The sequence below is a fragment of the Ochotona curzoniae genome, unplaced genomic scaffold (genome assembly GCF_017591425.1).
Source record: "Ochotona curzoniae isolate NIBS_2020 unplaced genomic scaffold, NIBS_Ocur_1.0 contig_291, whole genome shotgun sequence".
NCBI classification, from domain to species: domain Eukaryota; kingdom Metazoa; phylum Chordata; class Mammalia; order Lagomorpha; family Ochotonidae; genus Ochotona; species Ochotona curzoniae.
In genome coordinates, this window is record NW_024465649.1 from 5,801,978 (window position 1) to 5,825,186 (window position 23,209).

General features: G+C 39.2%; 1 protein-coding gene across 6 annotated transcripts in view; it reads right to left on the reverse strand.

Annotated features, from left to right (window-relative positions):
* NFIA (nuclear factor I A) overlaps nucleotides 1-23,209 on the reverse strand; it is a 589,215-nt gene that overhangs the window by 42,939 nt on the left and 523,067 nt on the right. For all 6 annotated transcript variants that reach the window (XM_040978451.1, XM_040978450.1, XM_040978449.1 and 3 more), the window contains 2 exons: nucleotides 15,579-15,757; nucleotides 13,123-13,288 (listed from right to left, as the gene is read on the reverse strand). In XM_040978451.1, the coding sequence (XP_040834385.1) occupies nucleotides 13,123-13,288; nucleotides 15,579-15,757 (345 nt within the window). The remainder of the gene's footprint in view (nucleotides 1-13,122; nucleotides 13,289-15,578; nucleotides 15,758-23,209) is intronic.

The following is a 23,209-nucleotide window of genomic DNA, read 5'->3' on the forward strand; positions in this document are numbered from 1 at the left end:
TGGAGTTACTGGCTTCAGCCAGGTGACTGCAGGTTTGAGTGAATAATGACTTGCTGAAAATATTTTCTCTGAAGTAAAATAATAATAATTTTTTGGATTGATTTTGTAATCATTCTCTTATAATGAAGTAAAAATGAAACAATTGGATGTTGTGCAAAAGCTTGTGATGATTTATATAAATAAAGAAGGCAACTCTTCTGAGTTGTCCATTATGAGCATCATGCCATAGTGGTCCATGCCTCCTCTTCTCTCTTCTCGCCAATTCATGCATCCTTTGCAAGCTCTTGAGCCAGCGCTAGTCTCCGGTATAATATATATAATTATGTAATAATACATAACACAAATTATATATTATAATACAAATTATATTATATTCTAATATATACATACAATATAAGTGTATTATAATACAAATTATATATTATAATTATATAATAATATGCATATATAATACACATAAAAATAAAGAATATGGTCAGGGTGCTCTGGATAAAGATGCTTGGTGTCTCCCATCTTTGGACAAAGTATGTCTGAAGAAGATACTAAAGTATTAAAATACCTATATCCATGCCTGCTGACATTTAAGATAAAAACCTTAACAATAAAATCATTCAAATCTGACCAACTAGAAAATGTAAGTCTGTATGGCTTGCTTTAGGAGTAGGCAGTTTCAATGTCTAGTTCAAATTCAGCAACCACTGAACTATGTGTAGTCACAGAACGGCAGCACAAGAAGAAAATGTAGACAGCTGTCTGGGCAGAAAGTTACCACGAAAGGAGAGCCCTTAGAACAAAGATGTCTCCCTGTGTCTACAGGTGCCCCTAGAGGGAACAGGGCCTGCTTTCTCTTGGGCTCCCCTCCTGAGTGATGATGCCAAGCTCTCCGGCCTTGACTAGGGCCTACAGGAACATATGTCACATCTTTGCTACCAGGTGAGATTTGGCACTCTTAATTTATTTAAAGAGACAATGAAGTCCCTTAAACCCTGGGAGCCTGGCCCACAGATTGGTAGGAAGTTTAGAAATAATTTCCTACCTTAAAAAAATCAAAGACTCCAACTATAGCAAACTAGTAAAATTCCCTTTCCCTTAAAAACTCCATTAGGTTTAACCTCTGAGGTGCACTGAAGAGAAACTGGAAAAAATAATATTTATTTTTATATTTTAAAACCCCCAGTAGCAGCTGGGGTGGGGCCAAGAAACACCAGGATCCAGAAACTCGGTCTCTTAGGTGGGTGGTGGGTTATCCACACACTTGAGTCATCATCTGGTGTCTCCCTGGCATGCTGGGAGGAACTTGCACCAGACACAGAGAAGCTGGGACTTGAGCTGGTTCTCTGATTTGGGAAGTGAGCATCCCAAATGGAGGCTCAGTTAGCTGCACCACAATGCCCACCCCTAGAGAGCAGCATTCTGCTCCATATTCACTCTCTCCCTTTCTTTCTCTCCAGAAGATAATTTTAGCAATTACTATATGCGAGGCTTCACATGGAGCAGAAAGATACAACACTCCACTGTCCTCAAGATGTGAGGGTCTGCTGGGGAATGCTCAGTATAGAAAATGAAATTCTGAGTACCTACAAGTAATATAATTGCTAGGGTCATTGGGTTGGTGTCATTGGTGATGGACAGGCACGTGTCAGCTGGCAGAAGGAGAGGGAAAGCTTCACAAAGGAGGTAGGGGTCGCCTCTGGGACTGGCTGAGAGTGATGTGTTGGTGACAGACCTCGAGGGACTGCAGATCCTAAAGCCAGTGGCACAGAGGTGGGGAGAGCTGCTGGGAGAAAGGAGGAAAGATGCAATGAATTACATTTGGCCACACAGCAAGAGAAAGTAAAATCTGAGTGAGATAAGAGACCTGGATGCTTGAAAATGGAGGACATAAGTTTGCTGACTTACTTTTCTTGTAAGAGGAAAAAAATTAATATATAAACAAGAGTACCAAAAATCCTTTGGCAAACCCCAAGAAGGCAACCAGATAGTTTCCTGTTCTCAGCCCTTCCTGTTTCTGTCATCAGTGTGCACCTTCACAGGTCTCCTTTCTTTCAGAAATTCAGACATATTCAGGTGGGCTACAGGGTCTCTTTAAAAATAAAACTAGCCAAAAGTCAATTTCATTCCAAATAGACTTACTGGGATCCTCCTAGTTAACAGACAAAACTAATCAAAGTCAGTTTGGGACCACAGACTTGAATAGAATCATATGCATTCAAATTGCAGTTTTGTGAAATGTTTATTCCTGACACCTGACACTGAGGATAACTATACAAAAGAATTCAGTTGCAAGTGGAAACAGCAACCTTACTTTATACCTAACTGAAGCAGTTCTGCAAGTCTCAATTGCACCATCACATGTTATTTTTTTTTTTTTTAAAGTTCTATGAAGGAAAAAAATCGCATCATTCAAAACACTACAGAAACTTGTAGGGCATAGGCTGACTAACAGAGCTCACCCAGGAATCTGAATGACATTAAGTCTTGCACGGCCCTGAGGGAATGCTGGAGAAAATTGAACTGCCTCCACCTCAAAGAAATCTGTGAATATTGACAAGTTTGCAGGGCTTGAGTTGGCATCCTGAACATCATCGTAGCTGGGGAAACACACAGACTTTAGAAGCCTTTTCCAAAAACGCAGCATTTGCTTACATACAACCCCACATTCAGAGAATCAGAAATCCTCATTCAAGTGAATGAATGCTGTAGGTCTCCTACAGATGTTTGGAATCTAAAAGATTACCACACTGAATTTTCATTCCTGAGATCAACATCTGTGCAGTCAGTTACCTCATTCTACAATCCCTGCAAATCTGTCTTTATGAATAAGCTACCATCACCACCACCAAAACCCCACAGTACCAAGGAGATGGAATGAAAACTCCTTATCACTCATAAATCATTATGGAATAACATACTCACAAGCTGTTTGAAAAGCTAATGAATTCAACCTTCGATATATTAGCAGTACTCAACATGTATGGCAACAATTTGCATGACGTAGCTAATGCACTGAGAGTTCACAAAAATCAGGAAAAGAATCAGTGTAGCCAGATGGCTTTGCTCTGTTGGTATTTTTGCTTGTATAAAGGATCCTCGGGAGGTAGGTGCTCAAGTGACATCAGGGTTTGGGGTAAAATATGCAGAAAGAAATATACCAGACAATTTATGTTATGTTTTGCACACAGAGAGGAGAGCAGAACAACTTTTAGCTGGAGATGTTTTCACCTTATGTTACCCAAATCTGCTCAACAGGAGGCATTTTTGTTTTTGTAATGAATGTATTCTGTACACAATCTATTCAAATTGCCTAAAACTTTTTCTAAAGGATAAGAATGAGTATTTTTCTTTCTATTTATTACAGCTAATTCAAATTCAATAATCATTTATTTTTATGTGTATTATTTATGTTATGTTGTTCAATGGACAGAACAAACTTATTGACCAGAAGCAACACTATGCAAGAGGAGGCACAGGTGAGTTATATTCAGTGACCACAAGGAACAAATCCTGTATTCAGCTGGGGTTTGCCTATAAAAGTAGCTTAGATCAATGCAATGGATCACTGTCCCTTGGGAGGATCCCGCAGCCTTGCAGGAAAGAAGAGTACAACTCTGGAATCAACCTCTGGGAAATTATCCTCAGGTAATATTGGAAAGATAGAGGTAGGTTCCAAAAAGTTCATGATATTGTCATTTATTAGAACAACACATTGGAACCAGCTTGTAAGTTAATGCTTCATCCACGCAGTGAGATATTTTGAAATCATTAACATCATTAACAGCATTTTACAATAATGGCTAATATCACCACAACCTACTCTAACATGAAATAAAATTAATAAAACCAGTTATAAATTGCATATATGCATTGACCGTGTGCATACATTATGATTGATTTTTATTTAAAATACACATGGAAAATAACTAGAAAATATTCAGATGAAGTGCTTAAAGAATGAGAATCTATATTAACATACATTCCAGTAATTTCCTAATGTGTGCTAAAATAGACACAAACAAAACCTGAAATCCTAAATCCTTTTTTTTTTTCTTTTCAGGCAGTTCAGTGTAGTCAATAGAAAATAAATTTCAGAACCAGAAAGCAGTGATTGAACTGGTTTGATCTTCTACTAGAATTACTGACCTATGGGAAGCTCTCACCCATAAGATGGGAAATACCCAGAATTCCTTTGTGCTTTACATTATATTAATAGAAACAAACGTGATTACAAATATCAAAATACAGTCAGGGATATTATATTTGCAAGATATCGTTGTTCCAACAATTAAAAAATTACTCAAATCCCTCAAGGCTTGATAGACTCATAAGCAATAACTCATGCACTGGTTCAGCCTTTATGTAAAGCAATTTGGTAATGTGTATCAAGAGGAATGTCTACACTGTTTGTATTGGTAATTCTAATTCCAGAAATCTATCCTATGGAAATAATCAGGGTTGAAGACAACATATATGTCTTAGTATGTGCTAAAGTTTGGATAAAATTAGTGGTTTGGATAAAATTAATGTAGTAGAGAAACAGGTAACGTTTGTTTAAAATCACATTTACTTTTTTATGAGCAAGATGTAAGATGATAATTAAATGCAATTATTCTAGCTAATATGATCATATTTTGTGTATATATGTATACAATCATACATATCACACACATACATGCTTTTGAAAGTTCACAGAAAATGAAATTAAAATGAATTTATTTTTTGGTGCCCCCAAATTCTGAAAACCATACATTGTTTTTCAGAATATGTGGTTTCTATGAACTATTAAAATTATTTATTAGAAAGGCAGAGAAAGACAGAAGGAGGATGGAAAAAGAGACAGAGAGAGATCTTCCATCTATTGGCTCTCTCTCCAAATGCCTACATCAGCCAAGGCTGGGCTGGGCTGAAACTAGGAGCCTGGAACTCAGTCCTGGTCTTCCTTGTAAGTGGCAGCACCCAAGTACTGCAGCCACCACTTTCTTCTGTCCGGAGTGCACATTAGCACAAAGTTGGAATGGAGAAAAGAACAGAAGTCTCAACTGCTGAATAGTACCAGCCCCATCAGGAGTTTTTAAAAGACCCCTACATGCAAGAATTTTACATTGTTTGGCATCAAAAAACCTTATCCTTTAATCCATTTCCCGTCAACAGTTCAAGGTATCTTTGTATATATTTAAATAAATACATATACAATATGGACATCAGCATGCATGAAAGAAAAATAAAAGATGAAGAAACTAAGACCAAAATGTTAAATGTTAAGTCAGCTGATGATGGAAGGACATAAATTTCTTGCTTAAAATTTTCTGTATTTTCCATGTTCCCTACGAAGCCATTTATTAGTTGTCTAAAAAAATCTTAACTCCCATCTGTCATCTTAGACATTGGAAGTAATAAAAAACTGAGGTTGACTTGAGATTTGGATGAGTTATGATAACCCAATTGCATGTCATTTCCCACCCGTCTCCTTTCTTCTGTCACTCTTGGTTGCAGTGCTCATCTTCTGCTCTAGTTTCTTTCTGTGCTTTTTTCACCTAATCCAGTGTACCCAGGCCTGTGCCGCTCTTGAATTAATGTGTAAGTCTCTTATGGAGTGTCTGAGGTTTTCAAAAATGAAGTTGTACAATATTGTACCTCAAAATGTGTTTCCAACATTTCCTTGGGGCTCTCCCTCCTTGAAGATCCCTCCTGTCGCTACGACAGGAGACATCTTTCTCATTCTCTTAAAAAACTTACACTAAGAAAAGCATGTAATGTATATCCTCACAGACTAGAAAGACTTGGATTCTGAGTCCAACAGATCTGAGTTTGAGCCTTGTATCGGTTTCTTCTACAACAGAGGGCTAACAATTCTGCAGTTTCTAATAACAAATGCAACGAGGTAATGAATAGGAAGGTGTTGTCAAAATGCCGCATTTTCCATTACTGTTTTCATTGTAAATTTCCCACTGTCAATTTAAACACTAAGAAATGAGACTGTACACATAATAGAATGTTATTTATAACATACTATGACTTACGACAGTGTATGCACACTGGCATTCCATGGGTTCCTAAAGTGGAACCTGTGACCTATTAACAGCTGCTGCAAATGAAACTATGAATCTCACAATGCATTCCGGCCCCTGTCGGGAGACAGGCTATTATTCTTTACCAGAAATGCCATGAATTTTTGCTGCTATATCCAAAGTTCAGGTCAATATAGCTTAGAACTGGGTTTGTAAAAACTGCAAAGGATTTTATGACTGACCTCCTTCCCATATAGTGGTGGTTTTGGCCACTGCAACGCTTGAGGTATAAGTATTACTGTTACACACACAGTGCTTTTAATTGTGTGGTTATTCATTTATCTGAAGAGCAGAGCGATGTGGTGGGGAGGGGAGAAGAGAGAAAGATTTTATCCATTGGTTCACTCCCCAAATGGCTGCCAACAGCCAGGGGTGGGCAAGACCTAAGCCAGGAGCCAGGAATTCCATCTGACTCTCTCACACTGGTGGCAGGGACCCAAGTATTCTGGCCATCCTCGGCTGCTTTCCCAGATCATTAGTAGGGAAGCTGAATTAGAAGAAGAGCCATTGGGATTCTAATTGGTGCGAGAGCATCACAAGTGGAAGCTTATTTTGCTAAAACACAACCTAGTCCTGTCATTCAAGTCTTAATTTGCATTGCTCTTATACTGCATGAATGAGACATCTTTCAAACGATCTCTTTTCCCCTCATTTACATTCTTGTCTTTCTACTGGATGATTAACCTTTTCCTTATTGACTTTAAAAATATTAATTAGAAAATTTAATGCTTTTTTACATCTGTTTCAAATATTTTCTCTACTTTTTGTCTCTTGATTTTGTTTATGGATTTTTTGGAGTAAATTATTAATACTTCTATTTGTTATTATAATTATTATTAATTTTCATTTTATTTTAAGGCAAACAGAGAGGGAACTTCCATCTGCTGGTTTACTCTTCATATGTTTACAAAGGGTTGGCTCTGCTACAGCCAGGAGCCCGGAACTCCACTCAGATCTCCCACATGGAATGCAGGGATCCGTCGTCACCTGGTGCCTCCTGCACATTAGCAGGAAACTGGATCACCACGCAGAGTAGCTGGAACTTGAAACCGGCACTTGGACACGGGGACACGGGATGCCTACAACTTAAGCAACAGCATAACTATTGAATCAAATGCCTACCCCCTAAACTATTGATGCTAATAAAGTAGAATTTATTGGACTACCTTTTCATAGTTTTTTTTTTAGCTACTTATGCTATCCTCAATAATACTATGAAAAAACTTACTGTATACTTTCTTATGTTATATGGATAATATTTTTACCCCCAGGTGAAACTTACTTTGATGTAAAAAACTTTATTTCTTCCAGAATGTTACTCAGCTGCTATGATACACTTATTTGAATAAAGTCTTTTCCCTGCTCTTACATGAACCGTTTTATACATTTGGGATGTTTTCCAGGTTTGCCTTTGGTTTTTGTAGGTGCTATTCCCTATCAGTTATGTCCTTGGTTCAACAGGTTCATATTCAATTACATAATTTATATATGTATGTATATACAGAGTTGATTAGAAGATAAAAATAAATAATACAGTTAACTTTATTATGAGCTTTTATTTTAGTGGAACTCTAGCTTTCCTTTTTTTAAAGTTCGTAGCTGAGACGTCATATAGAGAAATGAATCCTTTATACATTTTAATTGAGTTATATATTCCTAATTCATTAAAATAGGAGAATATGCATGTTCAGCTTCCATAATACTCCTAAAGCAATTTGTTTTTCCCAGTGTAATTCTAGGCTATGATAGCTATATTTCTGAAAAACAGTGGAAAAGTCTATTTCTATAGGCTGGCTTGTCTCAACATGCTAAATAAAAAAAATCTGTTATTTCAACGCAATTAACATACGCAAGTGTGCACTTGAATTCTCAGAGAAAAAACAGAACCTGAACTTAATGAAAGATTTCTCCTGCTCCTTGGCAGCTGCTTATGGGACTCTTAGGAGTATTCATTCATTGTAGCAGCTCTCAGACAGAAAGAAATCCCTTTCATGAGGTTGTGTGGACCCACACTCCTGATTTCCATCCTCACGCAAAGCCACTCCTCCTGAGGTTGTCCTATCCTGGTGGTGGTGGCTCCATCCTGCTTCAGGATCCTGTTCAGCTCAACAACACAGCAGTCACAGTTGAGCTTTACTTACGTTTCCCTTCTCCCACCACCTTTAAAGCTGTATCCTATTCTTAACACTTCCAAATGTCCTTGCCTCATCTTCCCAGATTACAGCTTTGTAACCACATCATACACCCTACCTACCGTTCACACATGCATTCTAGATTTTTTTTTCCCTTCTAGAACAAAAATTCCATAAGGTCAGAGGTTTCATCTTTTTTATTTCCTGCTGAATCCTAACCCCTACAGTTAATAATGATATATAATAGATATAAATATTTATTGAGGTGCAGGCATTGGCATGATTAAGTCACCACTTCGGATGCCCACATCCCAGGTTAAGTTCCATCTCGGCCCCTGATTCCAGGTTTCTGTTAACGCACACGCCAGGAGACAGCAGATGATCAAGTACTTGGGTCCCTGCCACTCACACAGGAGACTTGGATCAAGTTTCCAGCTCTGGGTTTTGGTACAGCTGTGCCCTGGCTGTTACAGGCATTGAGGTAGTAAGTAGCAGATGGGAGGTCTCTCTAACTCTCTTTTTGTCTTTCTGCCTTTCGGATAATAAACTAAACGAATACAAATTCAGAAAAAGCATTTGCTGAATGAATGAAAGCAGTGCTCTTCTCAAAGGGTGTGAACTGCAGGGGTAGCTCAGGAGTGGGAACGGAGCACAGGCACAGTGAGTTGTATTACGGGCTGTGCCTTCTGTTTTTAGCATGGGAGCCTGAAGACACCTGACATCCTTTGCCTCCAAACACAGCCAGAGGATAAAAGTTTTCACTGAGAGAGAGCACAACAGTTATCCACCCCCGCCCCCACTTCCTTGACTTTTAGGGCATTGGTAAGGATTTGCCCCATCAAAATGGTATCTGTTCCATGGGCAAACATATTCTACTTTCCAGACCTGTTTTGCTCTCATTTTTCTTTCCACAGCTGCAAAGTTTAGTATTCATGCTAGAGGCAACTCATCAGTTAAGAAAAACATGCTCTGCTCTAGGTAGGGATGCATTTGTACTTCATGGTAAAAGGATATTAAAAACGATGCCCTGGACTTGTAACTGTCTGCAGCCCAACCTGGCACATCTGTCACTCTGTTCTCCATGAGAGTGGGGAGAGGTGGTCACATTATTTCCATTTACAGAAAAGAAGTTGAGGCTCCCCCAAAAAAACCAGTAATGTGGGAGGCTACAGACATGATTTCCTATTTTTAATTTTTGAAATCTTACTTTACTGCAAATCATTTCAAACCCATAGGCCAAAAAGGCTATCCTAAGTTATACAATTAGACTTTTTGAAAAAAAGAGTTCTCAGAACTGGGACATCTTGTAGGAATGCTGAACAACTGCAGCTAATACTTTGCCATGATGTTTCTTACTAAAGCTGAGTTGTAATTAAGTGACACAGATAAACAGGATCCATCCACCCTATACTTTTAGTTTCTAAGAAAATACATGACTTGTGAAAATAATGTTGCCTCTAATTCTTAATCTGATGGCAATCCAATTTTGGATGTCCCCCTTGTTTTCTGAAAAAAGTCTGACCTTCTCTTAAAACACCAGCATATCCTTCCTACTCGAGAGCTAAGACCTCATCCCCTCCAAAACATCTTTACCCAAAGGCCATGCTTGGACTAAGGCCCCTCTTATCCATGTCTACCCCTAGGACTCTGGCACGCCTTTATCCAAGCACTGTCCTCTGCAAATGATCTGTTTACCAGCTGCTCCCTTCCATAAATTCCCCTTTGTTGAGAGCAGGCAATAATCATCTTTGTATCCCAATCAGCTAACATTCCTAGTATCTTCTGGGTTCTCAATATATGAAAGCTTAATATAGGAATGAAAAGAAGGCAATCATCACGGATCAATGTTAGAGAAGGGGGGGCAACTTCACTTGTGGCATTCATTCCTTTCCATATGCTTTGGATTCCTTACCGCCTTCCCACTATTCTCTCCAAAGAATTTTCAAGTGGCAACTGGGAGTGACCAGCCCTTCCCCTGCCTTTCCTCTCATAAGGAGTCAAGGCTGTCAAGAAGCACAATGCTGCCTGTACCTCCATGGCCATCAGCTACATATGAGAGGGCAAACCTCAAGGTGGAAGATCTGTGGAAGTCCAGTGCCACCAGTGCCTGGGTAGCTAATTCAGTGCAATTAGGGGTCCAGTATTAGCCAGCATGCTTGCCTTACTTACAAGCTAAATTCTCTAGTACTGAAGGCAATTTTCTGTTTTCACCTGATTTCCTTCATATTTTATTTATTAATTAATTTGGTAATCAGGGCACAGCTAAAAATTGTTTGGTTTTGGTAGTGGCTTTCAATCCTTTCCCAAAGATGAATGGAAATTAGATTTTTAACTCAAAAGCCTTCTATATTATAAATTACAGCTCTCCCAGCCTATCACTATGCTACAAACAGGCAGAAAATGGTATGTTATATATTGCTGTGAAACAACATAATACTGTGTATTCAGCACACTCTAGAAAAGTCCAGCAACAGGGGCTAAAATTTATGATTATAAAAACTTCATACACTCTCGGTAGAAGACTTTGTTTTGCTTGCATCTTTAGAATCCAATGATTCAAAAAGTAGTATCACATTACTGATGTCAAGCTCTGGGCCTGTCACTCCTGCAACTTTTAGATCTGGCTGTGATGAATATGTAACCATATGAGTTGGGTTTGCTAAGACTCCTTCCATCCCTCCTGCCACAGTGTTATAAAATTCCTGGGAAAACAGGTGTGTTTGTATAAAAGGCATTTAGTTCAAATCATGAAGTACAGTTCAAAACTATGTACCCAAAGACATCAACTAGATTGAGGGGGGTTAAGTAGCTTCTCTAAACCTACAGTTGTCCTTTGTCATTGCCCGAGCATGAGGCCTTCCACGTGGTAAGAGTTTAGGCAAGTAATAAAAAAATGCTCTCATTTACTTGGTGAGGAGTTTGAAATTATGGCTAATTTCATACCAGTGCCCAGAAAGATATTACGACTGACACTCTAAAAGAGGAAGATGATACAGAGTGGAACACAACTTAGACCTTTCTCTGAAGCTCCAATAGCCTCACATCAATAGTTCCAGCTGAGCTTCATCTCCTTACTATAAAGTCACTAGGAAGCCTGTGATTAATTAGTAAAGTGAGGAATGGGTGGGATATCACTGCAAGGCTTTTAAAGGACTGTAGCAATGTTCTGTGCAGATGAGAAGAGGAAGAGAAAAATAGAATGCAGAGGCATGTAGAGAGACAATAAGTATGTGGGCACCAACTGGTAAGTCAATATTTCCAGTGAACAGATGGAATTAGAGTTTGCAGACAGTTATTTCTCTAGCTTATTCAAAGATGGTACATAAATACACAATAAATGTGACACTCCTACAAGCCTTTGCTTCTCGGACTCTCCTCTGAGTTGAACTTCCCAGATACAGGGGCCATGCCTGGCTTGATTCCAATGTTGTTGAACATGCAGAATGTGGGGGACAAGTACTGAATCATTTCTTACAAAGAGAAGTAGGTCTAATCAAAATTATCCCTAGAACTTTGATCTCTTTGCTAGTTACATAATCCACGCACAAGATCTGGTGTTTCTACATGGTTAACCACTAGCACAATACTGGAGAACTCAGGGTGCCACACTCTGATACTCGTCCATGGGGTTGTTAACCATTTCGGGTCCAGTCCCTAGAACCATGTCTATGGAATATGGCATAAACAGGGATGCATATTCCTTATTTGGTCCTCTCCCTCCTGTACCCATTATCATTATGATCCTAATGTAATCATTAATGTAATGCAGCTGAGCCTCAAATCACCAAACTCATCAAAATGAGGACCAATTCCAAATTTATGTGGACAAAATATCCCTCTGTCTAATCCCTTTCATTCAGCTCCTATTATGGGCATCCAGTTTCTTGACTCTAATGCTCCTTTCCTGGTCTGTTCCTCTTCTTTTCCTCAGTGGATTCCTGAATATGAGCCTTATCTTCTTCAAAGACCTCCTTTAAGTCTCTCCATAAGGGCCACTCCCAGTGTTCTTATGCTTTCTTACAATTGATCTCTGTCTGAAGGTTTATGGGAGGTGCTCATGGCACCACCTATCAAGGCTAGACCATCCATCACTTGGGAACTCCAGCCGTCAATCCTTCTGTCACTTAGTGACATTGCAGGCACTAATAAAAATCACATTTGTGGGTTCAAGTTCTTTATATCCACTCGACATCTCTAAAATATTAGGAAATATCTGGAGAACTCTTCTCTTTCTAGCTCATCAAGGAATCATTCCCATCATCTAACAAGGTTTTGAAATCCTATCTTCTCCCATCAAATGTTTCCAGACTATTCAGAGAAGCACCAATAGTTCTTATCTTTTTGCAGTCAATTCTACCCCCTATTTCTTCCTCCTGCCAAGCCATACAAATGCCATGGCTACTAGCTCTGATCTTCTGCCAGGCTCTTACTCTTGGCAAATGTTCAATGCAGACACCTTGAATTGCAACTTTGAACTGAACCTTTTTTTTTCCTTCTATTTGATGTATATGGTATATAGCATTATCTTACTATCTACATTTCTGTTGGACTGCAAGTTCCTGGAAGGCAAGGCCAGACAGAACACTGAGGAATATTTTACTACTGAGAATTCATGCAACTTGATGCAGTTCACTGATCATGGGGATAGTAGTCAAAGCCACTTAAAACATTTTTCAATAGCTTCTATCTTGATTTTAGTCCCAGGCATATAATGATACCATCTTATACACCTGTTTGCATATTGGTGTAGTTGACAGTATGTGAGAATGTCAATCGATTTTGACTTTGACCTCAGCTGCAAAATTCATGGCACAGGTCATCTCTGAAATTCTTGCCTGTAGCTATGGCCTATGCAGTTATGCACATGAATACAAAGCTTGCACATGAATGTAAAGTGACCAGCACATTGTCTTAGCCTCACTTACTTGGTGAGGTGGGGGAGGCCGCGCCTCCTTCTGTTGATGTGGTTGGAGGCTTCGTGTCTGGCACCGGCAGAGGCACAGGCCTGGCCATCGGTGGTGGCGGTGGTGGTGGCAACATTGGGGTTGGAAGGAATGGGTTGTGCACCTTGCCTTGGCTGCTTCCATTGGGCTGTATGTAGAGTAGCAAAAAGCACACAAGAAAAGGAAGAGATAAACAACAACCATTAGCTGCTTCTGAAAAATGATTCATTTGGTACATTTAACATAAAGTACTAAGTATTCAAAGCCATGTGAATTCTTTCCTAAGACAATGTGAATAAAGACTTGTCGATCTTGTTGTTACACTGAGGGACATTGCCCAGTGCATTAAATGTAGCTCCTGAACTAAACTGTCTCTGCAACTGGTTCCATAAAATGACCTGCCAATGATCACTTTGTATTTGTTACTCAAGTAGCCAGCTTTTCATTGGAACATTTTGGTTCTAATGAACTATTACTTTCATCACTCTTCTCATGAATATTAAATATTTCCATCATGTCTATTTATACAGGTATGAAGTTTCCTAAATAGGCATCTGAGATGAAAAAATCCCAATATTGTATTTTCACTCTGTAAAGCTGATATTATATAACATTTAATAAATGTGTTAACTGAACATAAAAAAAGTCTTTCACATATTGTGTAACATCAGGCACAATGACTTTAGAACTCAGCTGTCAAAAATCTGGTAGGGGAAAATATTACTTCTAATTTTGATTTAAGTTGTATTAGCATATGCCATAACAGTTATATTTATTTGGCTGCCTGATGCCAACAATCAAAGAACAGCTCTCTAACAAAAGAAAGCTTCCTTCTAAAGACAGCAATAATATTCACTTTCTCAGTTTACCATAATAGTTATGTAAAAAGACTTGCCTTCAAGTCAACAAAATTTTTATCATAATGCAAAACTGGCCCTTTGACAGTCACATAGGTTGATGTTAGAATTTTTTTTAAAAGCTTGAGATACAGAAATTGGATTGCGATTAGCTTAGCTTTCTTCTTTTCTTTTTTCTTTTTGTCACTGCTTCCCAAGTGAGTTTTTTCTACTGAAATTCCAGACATTAGTGATACTCTTCAGCCAACAATAACAGCTCATGTTCAGTCTACCCTCTCAGCACCCTCTCCCCAGAGCTCATGGAGAAGATGTTGCTGTCCCAGGCCTCTGAGTTGAAGCTTAATAATTCCACAGAAACAGGTTCACACACTGCCGCCCACCCTCTCCAGTCCCCCACCAACATTCACTTATACATTTAGTAGTATTGCTCTTTAAAGACTATCTCGTCTGACCATCAGGAAGCTAGGCTTTCTTGCCAGCAAACTTGCCTCTGTGATTTTTTTTTTTTCTTTTGAGTGGGTTGAAAGTCCTTAAGTGAATGCTTTAGAATGAGCCCAGCAAATGAATACACAAGCAAGAAGAAAAAAAACCAGCACTGTATTGATTTGTTGTCTAGACAAAAATGTATCTGCTAACACATCACCAGACATTAGTCAAAGCTGCCTGTTTGCACTCAGATATGCAGAATCAGGTATTTTGGCGAGGGAAGAAAACCAGTGACAGGACAGGGCACACATAATATCCTAAATTAGGCAATAATAATTATGGCTAATTTGTGGCTTCATGTGCAGTAACTTGGAGGAAAGGAAAACCAAATTTGGCTTTAGCTGGTCATTGCTGATTCTCAGTTTGGGTCTTTGGAATATACCTACTTATCATAAATTTTTAGTTCTGTGTTTGAAATAAAACTTGTGATTTTTAACAGGCATTTTTACACTTGGAATGTTCTACATTGTGATTATGTGGTTTATTTGAGGAAAAAAATGAAAACATTCATTTGGTGTTATTGAACACTGTTTAGCTTTATACAAAGATAAGTGGGAAAGATAACTATTTGCAGAAATAACAAACTATAATAAACTGTACTTCTAGCATCTTGAGTTCAAGTACTGGTCAACTTGATCTAAAGTGTCAGAAGGCCATATTTAAAAAAAATATCAACGTAGTTGATCTGAAACATCTGTCTGCTTATCCCCAAACCTCTCTCGGCTACCCCAAATCATTATTTAAACTTATTTGGTCTTTCTATTTTGTTAACTGTAGGAGCCCTAGGGTTAGAATGCACGAGGTGAAATTATCAGCCCACAGAACTTAGAAGGTTATATGGTTCACTCTCAAGATGATTTATATTCATAAACTTGACAGTTGCAAACTTAACACAAACACTGTTTTGAAACCCTGGCTCATCACTCTTAGAGCAAGTTAACTTTCCCACAATCAAGAATAAATATGACATTTGCCTGCAGTCAGCCAACACAACATCAGAGAGCCATGTCACATGGTCATAAGGTCTCCCCCTGTTATTTTTACATTCAGTTAACATTTCTCAAAAAAAAAAAGGAAAAAGAGAGGTTTCCTTACATTGAGGAACCCCACCTGTCCAGCCTGCTGACCAGCATCAGGGCAGACAAGTTGGACAAACTCTTTCAGCGTCTCCTGAGGATGATAGCGGATGGCTGGGTGTGAGAAGTAAGGCCCAGGCTGCTGGATAATGGGTGATGTTGGAAAATGAAGAGTCGATGGTGTTGCATGTGGACTTGCTGTGGGAAGAGAAAACAGCAGCGTTAGTAAGAAGAGAAGGCTTTGCGCAGCTGAACCTGAGTCAACTTCCTCTTTTCTTTCCTCTCCTGGCCCAGTTCACAGCACTGCTCAAGTGACTGATTTTAACACTGAATCCGTCTGATAGATTTTTTTCCCAAAGGCTCTAAGACAACATGGAGGTTAGATTAGGGTAGAGTTTCAAGCTGTCTCTCTATTTTCAGTGGACATGAGTTATATAGACATTAATAATCCTTCGTGAAGCCAAAGATTATTCATTACCTTAAGAGCCTTTTTAATGAAGCAAGCAATAAAAAATGTATTTGGTAGATGAGACCTGATTGAACTGACATTACACATGACAAATTTGAGTGTGCACATATGGGTCCCCTTTCATGCTGAGCTATCCACAGACAATAATTCATTGTTAACGCTCTTATACCCCTTTCAAGGAAATTTCTAGGGACTAATTCAGGGTGAAATTTTTTTGAAGTATGTAGTAAATGATCACTTAATGAACCTGTGCAATTTGAGCGCCTCACTTTACACAGGAAGTATCACCTTTTCTTTCTTCCTTTCTCTCTCTCTTTTTTCTCTCTCATTTCAAAGCCAAAATGAGGAACGGATAAATGTTACAGCAGGGTAACCCACAGGCTGATTAGGTAGTGACCCCTGTGAAAATGTTGGCTCTCTGCCTATATAAATGTATAAAAACAAACAAGAAAAGACTACTGCTTCCTTACCTTTGAACTCTGATAAAGTTTGTATAAGAAAATATTTTATATGCAAAAATGTATTGTTTGATGGCAGAAAGGAAGGGACAGAGATGGAGATTGGGAAGGAGATGAAGATGGAGAAACAGAGATAGCGAAACCAATAAAGAGATGGCATGTGTTTCTACCCATTGGTTTATTCATCAAAGGCTTGCAAATGACTGGGTGTCCAACCAGGTCTGGGGTGGGCAGAAAGCAGAGGCTGGGAACTAAGTCCAGGTTAAGTCCTCATGGGTGGGAGAAAGATGGGGCTAAAAACCAGAGCTGGGTATTAAGCACATATACTCTGATATGGAACAGGACATCTTAAGTAATGTCTTAATCACTAGGCTAACATGCCTGTCCTAGTATTAATTTTTCTAAGACCTTTGTGTTTGAATTGGAAAGATGAATGAGAAACCGAATGGGGATAAGAACGACACAAAGTGAGAATTGAAGACACTCAAACCAGGTCAAGCCAAGATAGAAACTCTCACTTCTCAATGAAGGCTAGAGAAAGCACTCCCAGATTACAGCAGATGAGCGTCTTTATGGTTTCGGTGCATTTTACAGTTTAAGACTGTACACTCAAGAGCATCTGATAAAGAAAAAAACTCAGGAATGTCCCATTTTGGGAGAGAAAGACCTTCCTAATACCAAGAATATCTCATAAAATTGAAGAGAAGCCCAAGTAAGATGGATCATCCTAACTGCTATTATCCAAGGACAGTATAAAGAATGCAGTGCTTGTTGATGCCTGGGCAGGGTTTCTGTTCCTTAGGGGCACCTCCGCATGACTGGGCATTTTCTAAATAATGACGTAGATGGCTAGGTGTGCGTGGTTCCAAGGGGCATCTGCAGCCTTTAAGGGTGGAAATGAGGGTGGAGATGAGAACAGGACAGTTCAGGTCTTACAGATGATCAAATGGAACACTACCTTTCGCACAATCTTTCATCTATTATATTAACATTCATGAGCACATTTTATGGGCTTGTGAGACAAAGTTTAGTCAAAAGAGATGAAGTTTTGTCCTCAGTCATACAACTAAGAATATCTTGAATATAAGCTATTTGAATCAGAGTTTCATTCACTTTCCCCTCTCAAATTTACCCTCCTTCTCATCTTAGTAAATAGCTTTTCCAGCTGCTTCACTGTTCACTGTCATATGTGTAGACCAAACATGCATCAATCAGTATCTGATCTCTGAGTAAGTGAGTGGCACAGACATGAAATAGCCATACGAACCAATATAGAACAAAGCCTGCCAGAACTGGGGCTGTATGTCTGGAAAAGAGCTCTATAAGGGAGATTTTAAAAAATTGTCAAAATTTAAGACTTCATACAATGAATGGTGATGATTGGCATCTATTATTATCTCTGAGTTAACAACCGAAGGCAAAAAGGTTAAATGGCTCTGGTGAGCTTCCACGAATCAAACGAATTATTCTTTGGTCTAATGTGATACAGTCAGGAAGGTGATCCAGGACTCCTCTTTGACTAGATGGTTACTAATGAAGAACGGAAGGCACTTTCTCCAAACCAAGCTGGGAACATGTTTTGCCTAACAAAAGGATGTGATCAAGTTTCACAACAGGTCAGACACAAGGTGGCAAGACCACTGGCAAGAGCACCATGGAGGCTGAACTTAAGGATAATGTGGCATTGCTTCAGGTTCTCGATGGAAGTGATGAGTGAGGGACAGACTGTGAGACTGTAGGGACCAACAGGCAATGCTCATGGAAAAATTCACTTGAGCAAATATGAGGCGGACAGATATGAGTTAAAGAAATGTGGAAGAAGATATAAAACTCAAGAGGATCATGAACTCTTCTGGCTAACCATAAAACAGATCTCTGCCCTTATTTTGTTTTTAAATATATAAGAGAAAATCAGTAGCAATTTAAATTCAGATCTTAGTTTCTTTATAATAAGAGTATTTTACTAAAAGTAATTTATTCACTTTTTTCTTGTGACAATTTAAGCCTGAGAATATGTGGTACCACATGGAATTAAATCTACAATGGCTGATTTATAAGGATCAATTAATTCTTAATTAATACTAGGAAATCATGTGGCCTATAGTTTTAAATTAGACAACTGCTGAGTCTGTATTTTAAAGGGTCATCCTTTCAACCCTTCAGCTCCTACTTTTTTATACTTAGAACTTTCTGGCTCAGTCATCAGTTCAATGTGGAACAGGATAAAAATCACCCAAGATCCTGAGCTTTATTTTCTAGCTGTTTTATAGATACTGTAAATACCTACTGATTATTCTTCAATATATGTCATTTTCTCTGGATGACTATTGCCTTTTCAATGGGCAATGAGACCCTTGAAGGTCCAAGTTAAGGTATTTTTTATTGTTCTCCTTTTTTTTTTTTCCTATTATGAGTATGAGGAAGGGCTTAGGGAGCCAAATGGGGGAGAGGGAAGAAGGAGAGAGAGAGAGAGAGAAAGAGGGAGAAACTGCCACCTGTTTGACATGCAGCGGCTGTGGGAGCCAGGCCCTGGGACTGCCACCCTGGTCTGTGGTGGTGGCAGGAAGTCAACGACTCGAGCATTAACACTGCCTCATCAGCTTCTGCACTGGCCAGAAGCTGGAGCTGGAACTGGAACTCAAAACCAGGCCTTGTGTGGTTTGTAGGCATCTTATCAGCTACTCTGTGTCTACTCTCTCTTCCACACTTCTTACTTTCTCTCTTTATACTGGACTTGACATTTTGTTATATACCTCATTATTATACGAGGTATCTTGAACCATTGTGGAAAGAGTCATCGGGGTTAAGCCAATCAAACAGTGAAATGCATGAATGTCCTTTGAGAAGGCCAGATCAGGTACATAGGAAAGAAAGCACATTATTAATCTGGCACGATGCTAATGGAATACACAAAGGATAGTATGAACCCAAACTTATGAAGAAGAAAAACATCTCTCACGGATATGTGTGTGTAGTTGACACAATAAAAAATTATAGCACATTATGTAAATGCATATTTAGTTCTTTTAAAATGTGCATTATTTACTTGAGAGACAATAAAGGCTTTTCTCAAGTGGTTACAGTTTATTGCAGTGCATCCATCTGAATCGGTGTTGATGCTAATACAATTTTGAGTAATAAAAGATGCTACCAAATTGGCTGCTTCTGGGGTCTAATACCCTTCGTACCCCAGGCCAGGAGCAGCTGGGACAGTAAGGAGTGCTTGGCTCTGGAAGGATAATACAACTAGTTAAACTTTAATGAGTGGCTGGTCAGACTTGCTTCAAACAACTGCTTAGACTTTTCACAAAGAATCTAAATAAGATGGAAAGCTTGGAAATTCGATCAGGTTTCTCTGGCTGCAGTGGAACTGCCTACACATTCCGAACAAAGTGGTCACAAAGAAACAGAGAACTAGAATTTCCCAAAGAGTGCAGCCCGGTGTTATTGATTACAAAATGATCCCATTGCCAAGTACTTATAAAGGGGGAGAGGGCAGGTTGGTGTATATCTTTACTCCCCTTCTCATCAACTCAGCGCGCCCTGATTCTTTGCTTTGATTTGAAAGAGAAAAGGCTAAAAACGCAACACAATGGAATATATCTATTCTTAAACTAAAAATGGTTCCTCCTTTTAAAAGGAACTTTTTAAAAGTAGAATGAAGACTGAGGAGGGATAACATGGGAAGGTTTTTATTGTATCCCTATGCATGCATGGAGACATCAGCAGTTCTTGGATTCCTGGGAGGGAACATCCACTACAGGCAGGGCACCTACGTTAGCAGGAGCCAGAATGTGTTGACGTAGGCCAAGGTGAGCCACGTAGAAGAAGATGGCCCGGTTGAGGTGTGGACAGACAGGCTTGGAACCTTGCATTTTTTTTTTTTTTGCCATTTCAAACTCTTAGGAAAGAGAAAGAGATGGGGGGAAAGTAATCTCTTCTTACTGTTTCCAGCAGTTTTTCTTAAGCTCAAACTCCAAGAACTTTAATAACCCTCCCACATTTTCCCTCAACCCAAAATTTCATGGGTTGAAATATGTTCTTCTATGTAATCCTGACAGGACCTTAATTGCTTTATGCCTCGGCCATGAACTGTTTCTCACAGATTGGATATGATTCTCACAGTATCATGCAGAGTCTCACAGATTGGACAGAGACTTGGATTCTTTTCATGTCAGCTCTTGCTTTCTGGCTCCAGCCTTTAAATCCTCATCTCTCTTCTGTGCTGTCCAGAGAGCAACACAAACAATAAAATCTAATCCCCTTGCAGGTGCAGCATACTCTGAAGACAGCGTTAGACACAGGCTCATGCCTCACCAGAGCAAGGGATCACCCCAAGCCCTGGCTTCTGCAAAAAACCTCACAGCCTCACGGTAAATCCACACTAAGTCAGCAGCAACAGGTGAGGGTACAAACTTTTCTCATCTGTTAGCACTGCCAAGAGAAAAAGCCACTCATCTGTCTTTAGCAGTAAGATGTTCCACAGACACAAACAATCATTTCCAAGGAGGACAGGATGGCATTACAGACTCCTCACCACTTAGATTTTATAAGAAAAGATTTTTAATAAGCCAAAAATTCAAAAGGAGATGAAAATGAAAGGAGGGAAAAACCCTCTTAATAAAAGCATCCTTCCAGAAGGGCAAATGAAATCTGAATTGTTTGGGTTGTCAACTACTACATACTTTGCTTCTTCAGAAATTCAAAACCACACTACACAGCACCGTGATAGCCTACCTAAAGCTGAGAAATCTGTCTTAATGGTGCATGGCTATAATTTATAAATCATGCATGAATCAGGCCTGCCATTTATGAAAGTTGAGAAGTTTGGAGTTACAGGATTTTTTTTTAATGGAGACACAAGGGAAGAAGAGTTGGCAATGCTGTTTAAACCTTTAGGAGCTGGAGTCTTTTCTAAGTAACAAAGCTTTTGATTCAAGGCAAGACAAGTTTTCCAAAACATTTAGTTTCGATCTTTAATATCACGGAGATGCAAGTACACAGATCTAGATGCATCCACTGAAAGAAACAGGACATTACAGATGACTTGCAAACACCATAATTTTTATATTATTGCTACCAGATGAGGTTTCTAAGATACATGATATATGAGTCTATTCTATTTGAATTAAGAGGATCTTCTGAGTGGAGATCAAATTCCAATGTCTTTTGGAAAAACAGACCTCTGCTCCTTCCCCCCAAAAGGAAAGGTCAAGGTCTTTTAAAATGTGCATCTAGATAGTGAGCTGGATGATTTTAACTATTTTAAACCTGTGTTGCTCCAAAGCCTCAGCTTACGGTCTAGACCCAGCATTGTAAACATTTCTGTAAAAGTCTTGGCGTGAATAGTTTCTGATCTACTTACGGTCTGGTCTCTACTATGTTACTCTACTGTTCAAGCAGCCATAAAACAGTCCATACAAATCAGAGTGGTCATATGCCAAAAACGCTTACTCTCAAAAGAAGCCAGAGAGCTGGATTTGACCTGTGGGCAGTTTTCCAGCCCCGCAACATTCCTGTTCACACTCCAGGCACCTGCCATGCTCTTCAATTCCAGCACTAGACCCTCTCTGTCCTTTCCACCTCTTCTGTACTAAACCCTGCCACTTTCCCAACATCCCTTTCTGCTGGAGTATTAGCTTCCAAAAGCGGTCTGTTTGTCTTCTGTACCTGTACCAAGTGTCGATCATAGCCCTTTGATTGTCCTTCTTCACCACAATTTACCTTGATCTGTGCTAGCTGATCACAACCACATGTTCATCATTCAAGGTAAACACATTTGGTGTGAAATTTAGTGTCACACAATATAAGAATGATAAACTTTGGAGCCAAACACAGGTTTAAATCCTACTTCTAACATTTAGCTATTCTTTAAGTTTCACTTTGAAATTTCTCTATGAATCAGTGTTGCCACCTATATAATAGAAATAATAAGACATCAGAGATTTGTTGTGAAGATTAAATAAGAGAATGTACACAAGAAACACGATGTAGTCTCTGCAACACAGTTAAGTGATCAGTAACTAGCCTCTTATTTCTTACTGGCATGGTACTGTAGGTTAGGAGGAGGTGAACACTGGATAAATTCGAATCCGTTCCTTTGTGCAAGGACCATTCTGATCACAGAGAAAAGGAGAGGTGGAGCAAGAGGCACTTGATGCCTGTGTATCTCTTGGACAAATAAATACATGAGCATTAATAAGGAGTGTCAGTATGGTGTCAACAAGAGGGCCCTGAAAATAACCATATAAGAAGATTAAAAATCACAGAAATCACAGTAATGGCAGTGACCTGTAAAGGTTATCTACTTAGCTGGCATTTGTTACAGCACATTACACCACCACCTGGGATGCTAGCATCCAACATGAGTTGAGGCTAGAGTCTGAGCTGCTCTACTTCCAATTCAGCTCCCTGTTAATGTGCTGAGAAAGCAGTGGAGGATGGCCTAAGGGTTTGGGTCCCTGCCACCATGTGTGAATCTTGTATGAAGTTTGTGGCTCCTGGCCCATCTCTGGCCATTGCCACCATCTGGAGAGTTACCCAAAGAATGGAAGATTTTTTTTTGTCTCTTCCTTTCTCTCTGTAATCCTGCTTTCAAATAAATAAAAAAAAATCTTTAAGAAATTTCTCTGTTGACCAAATATACTTTGAATTCCTGCCTTTGGTTAACACATAGACTATGGGACTCAGTCAAAACGCTTAGAAATATGGGGTCCTATCCCT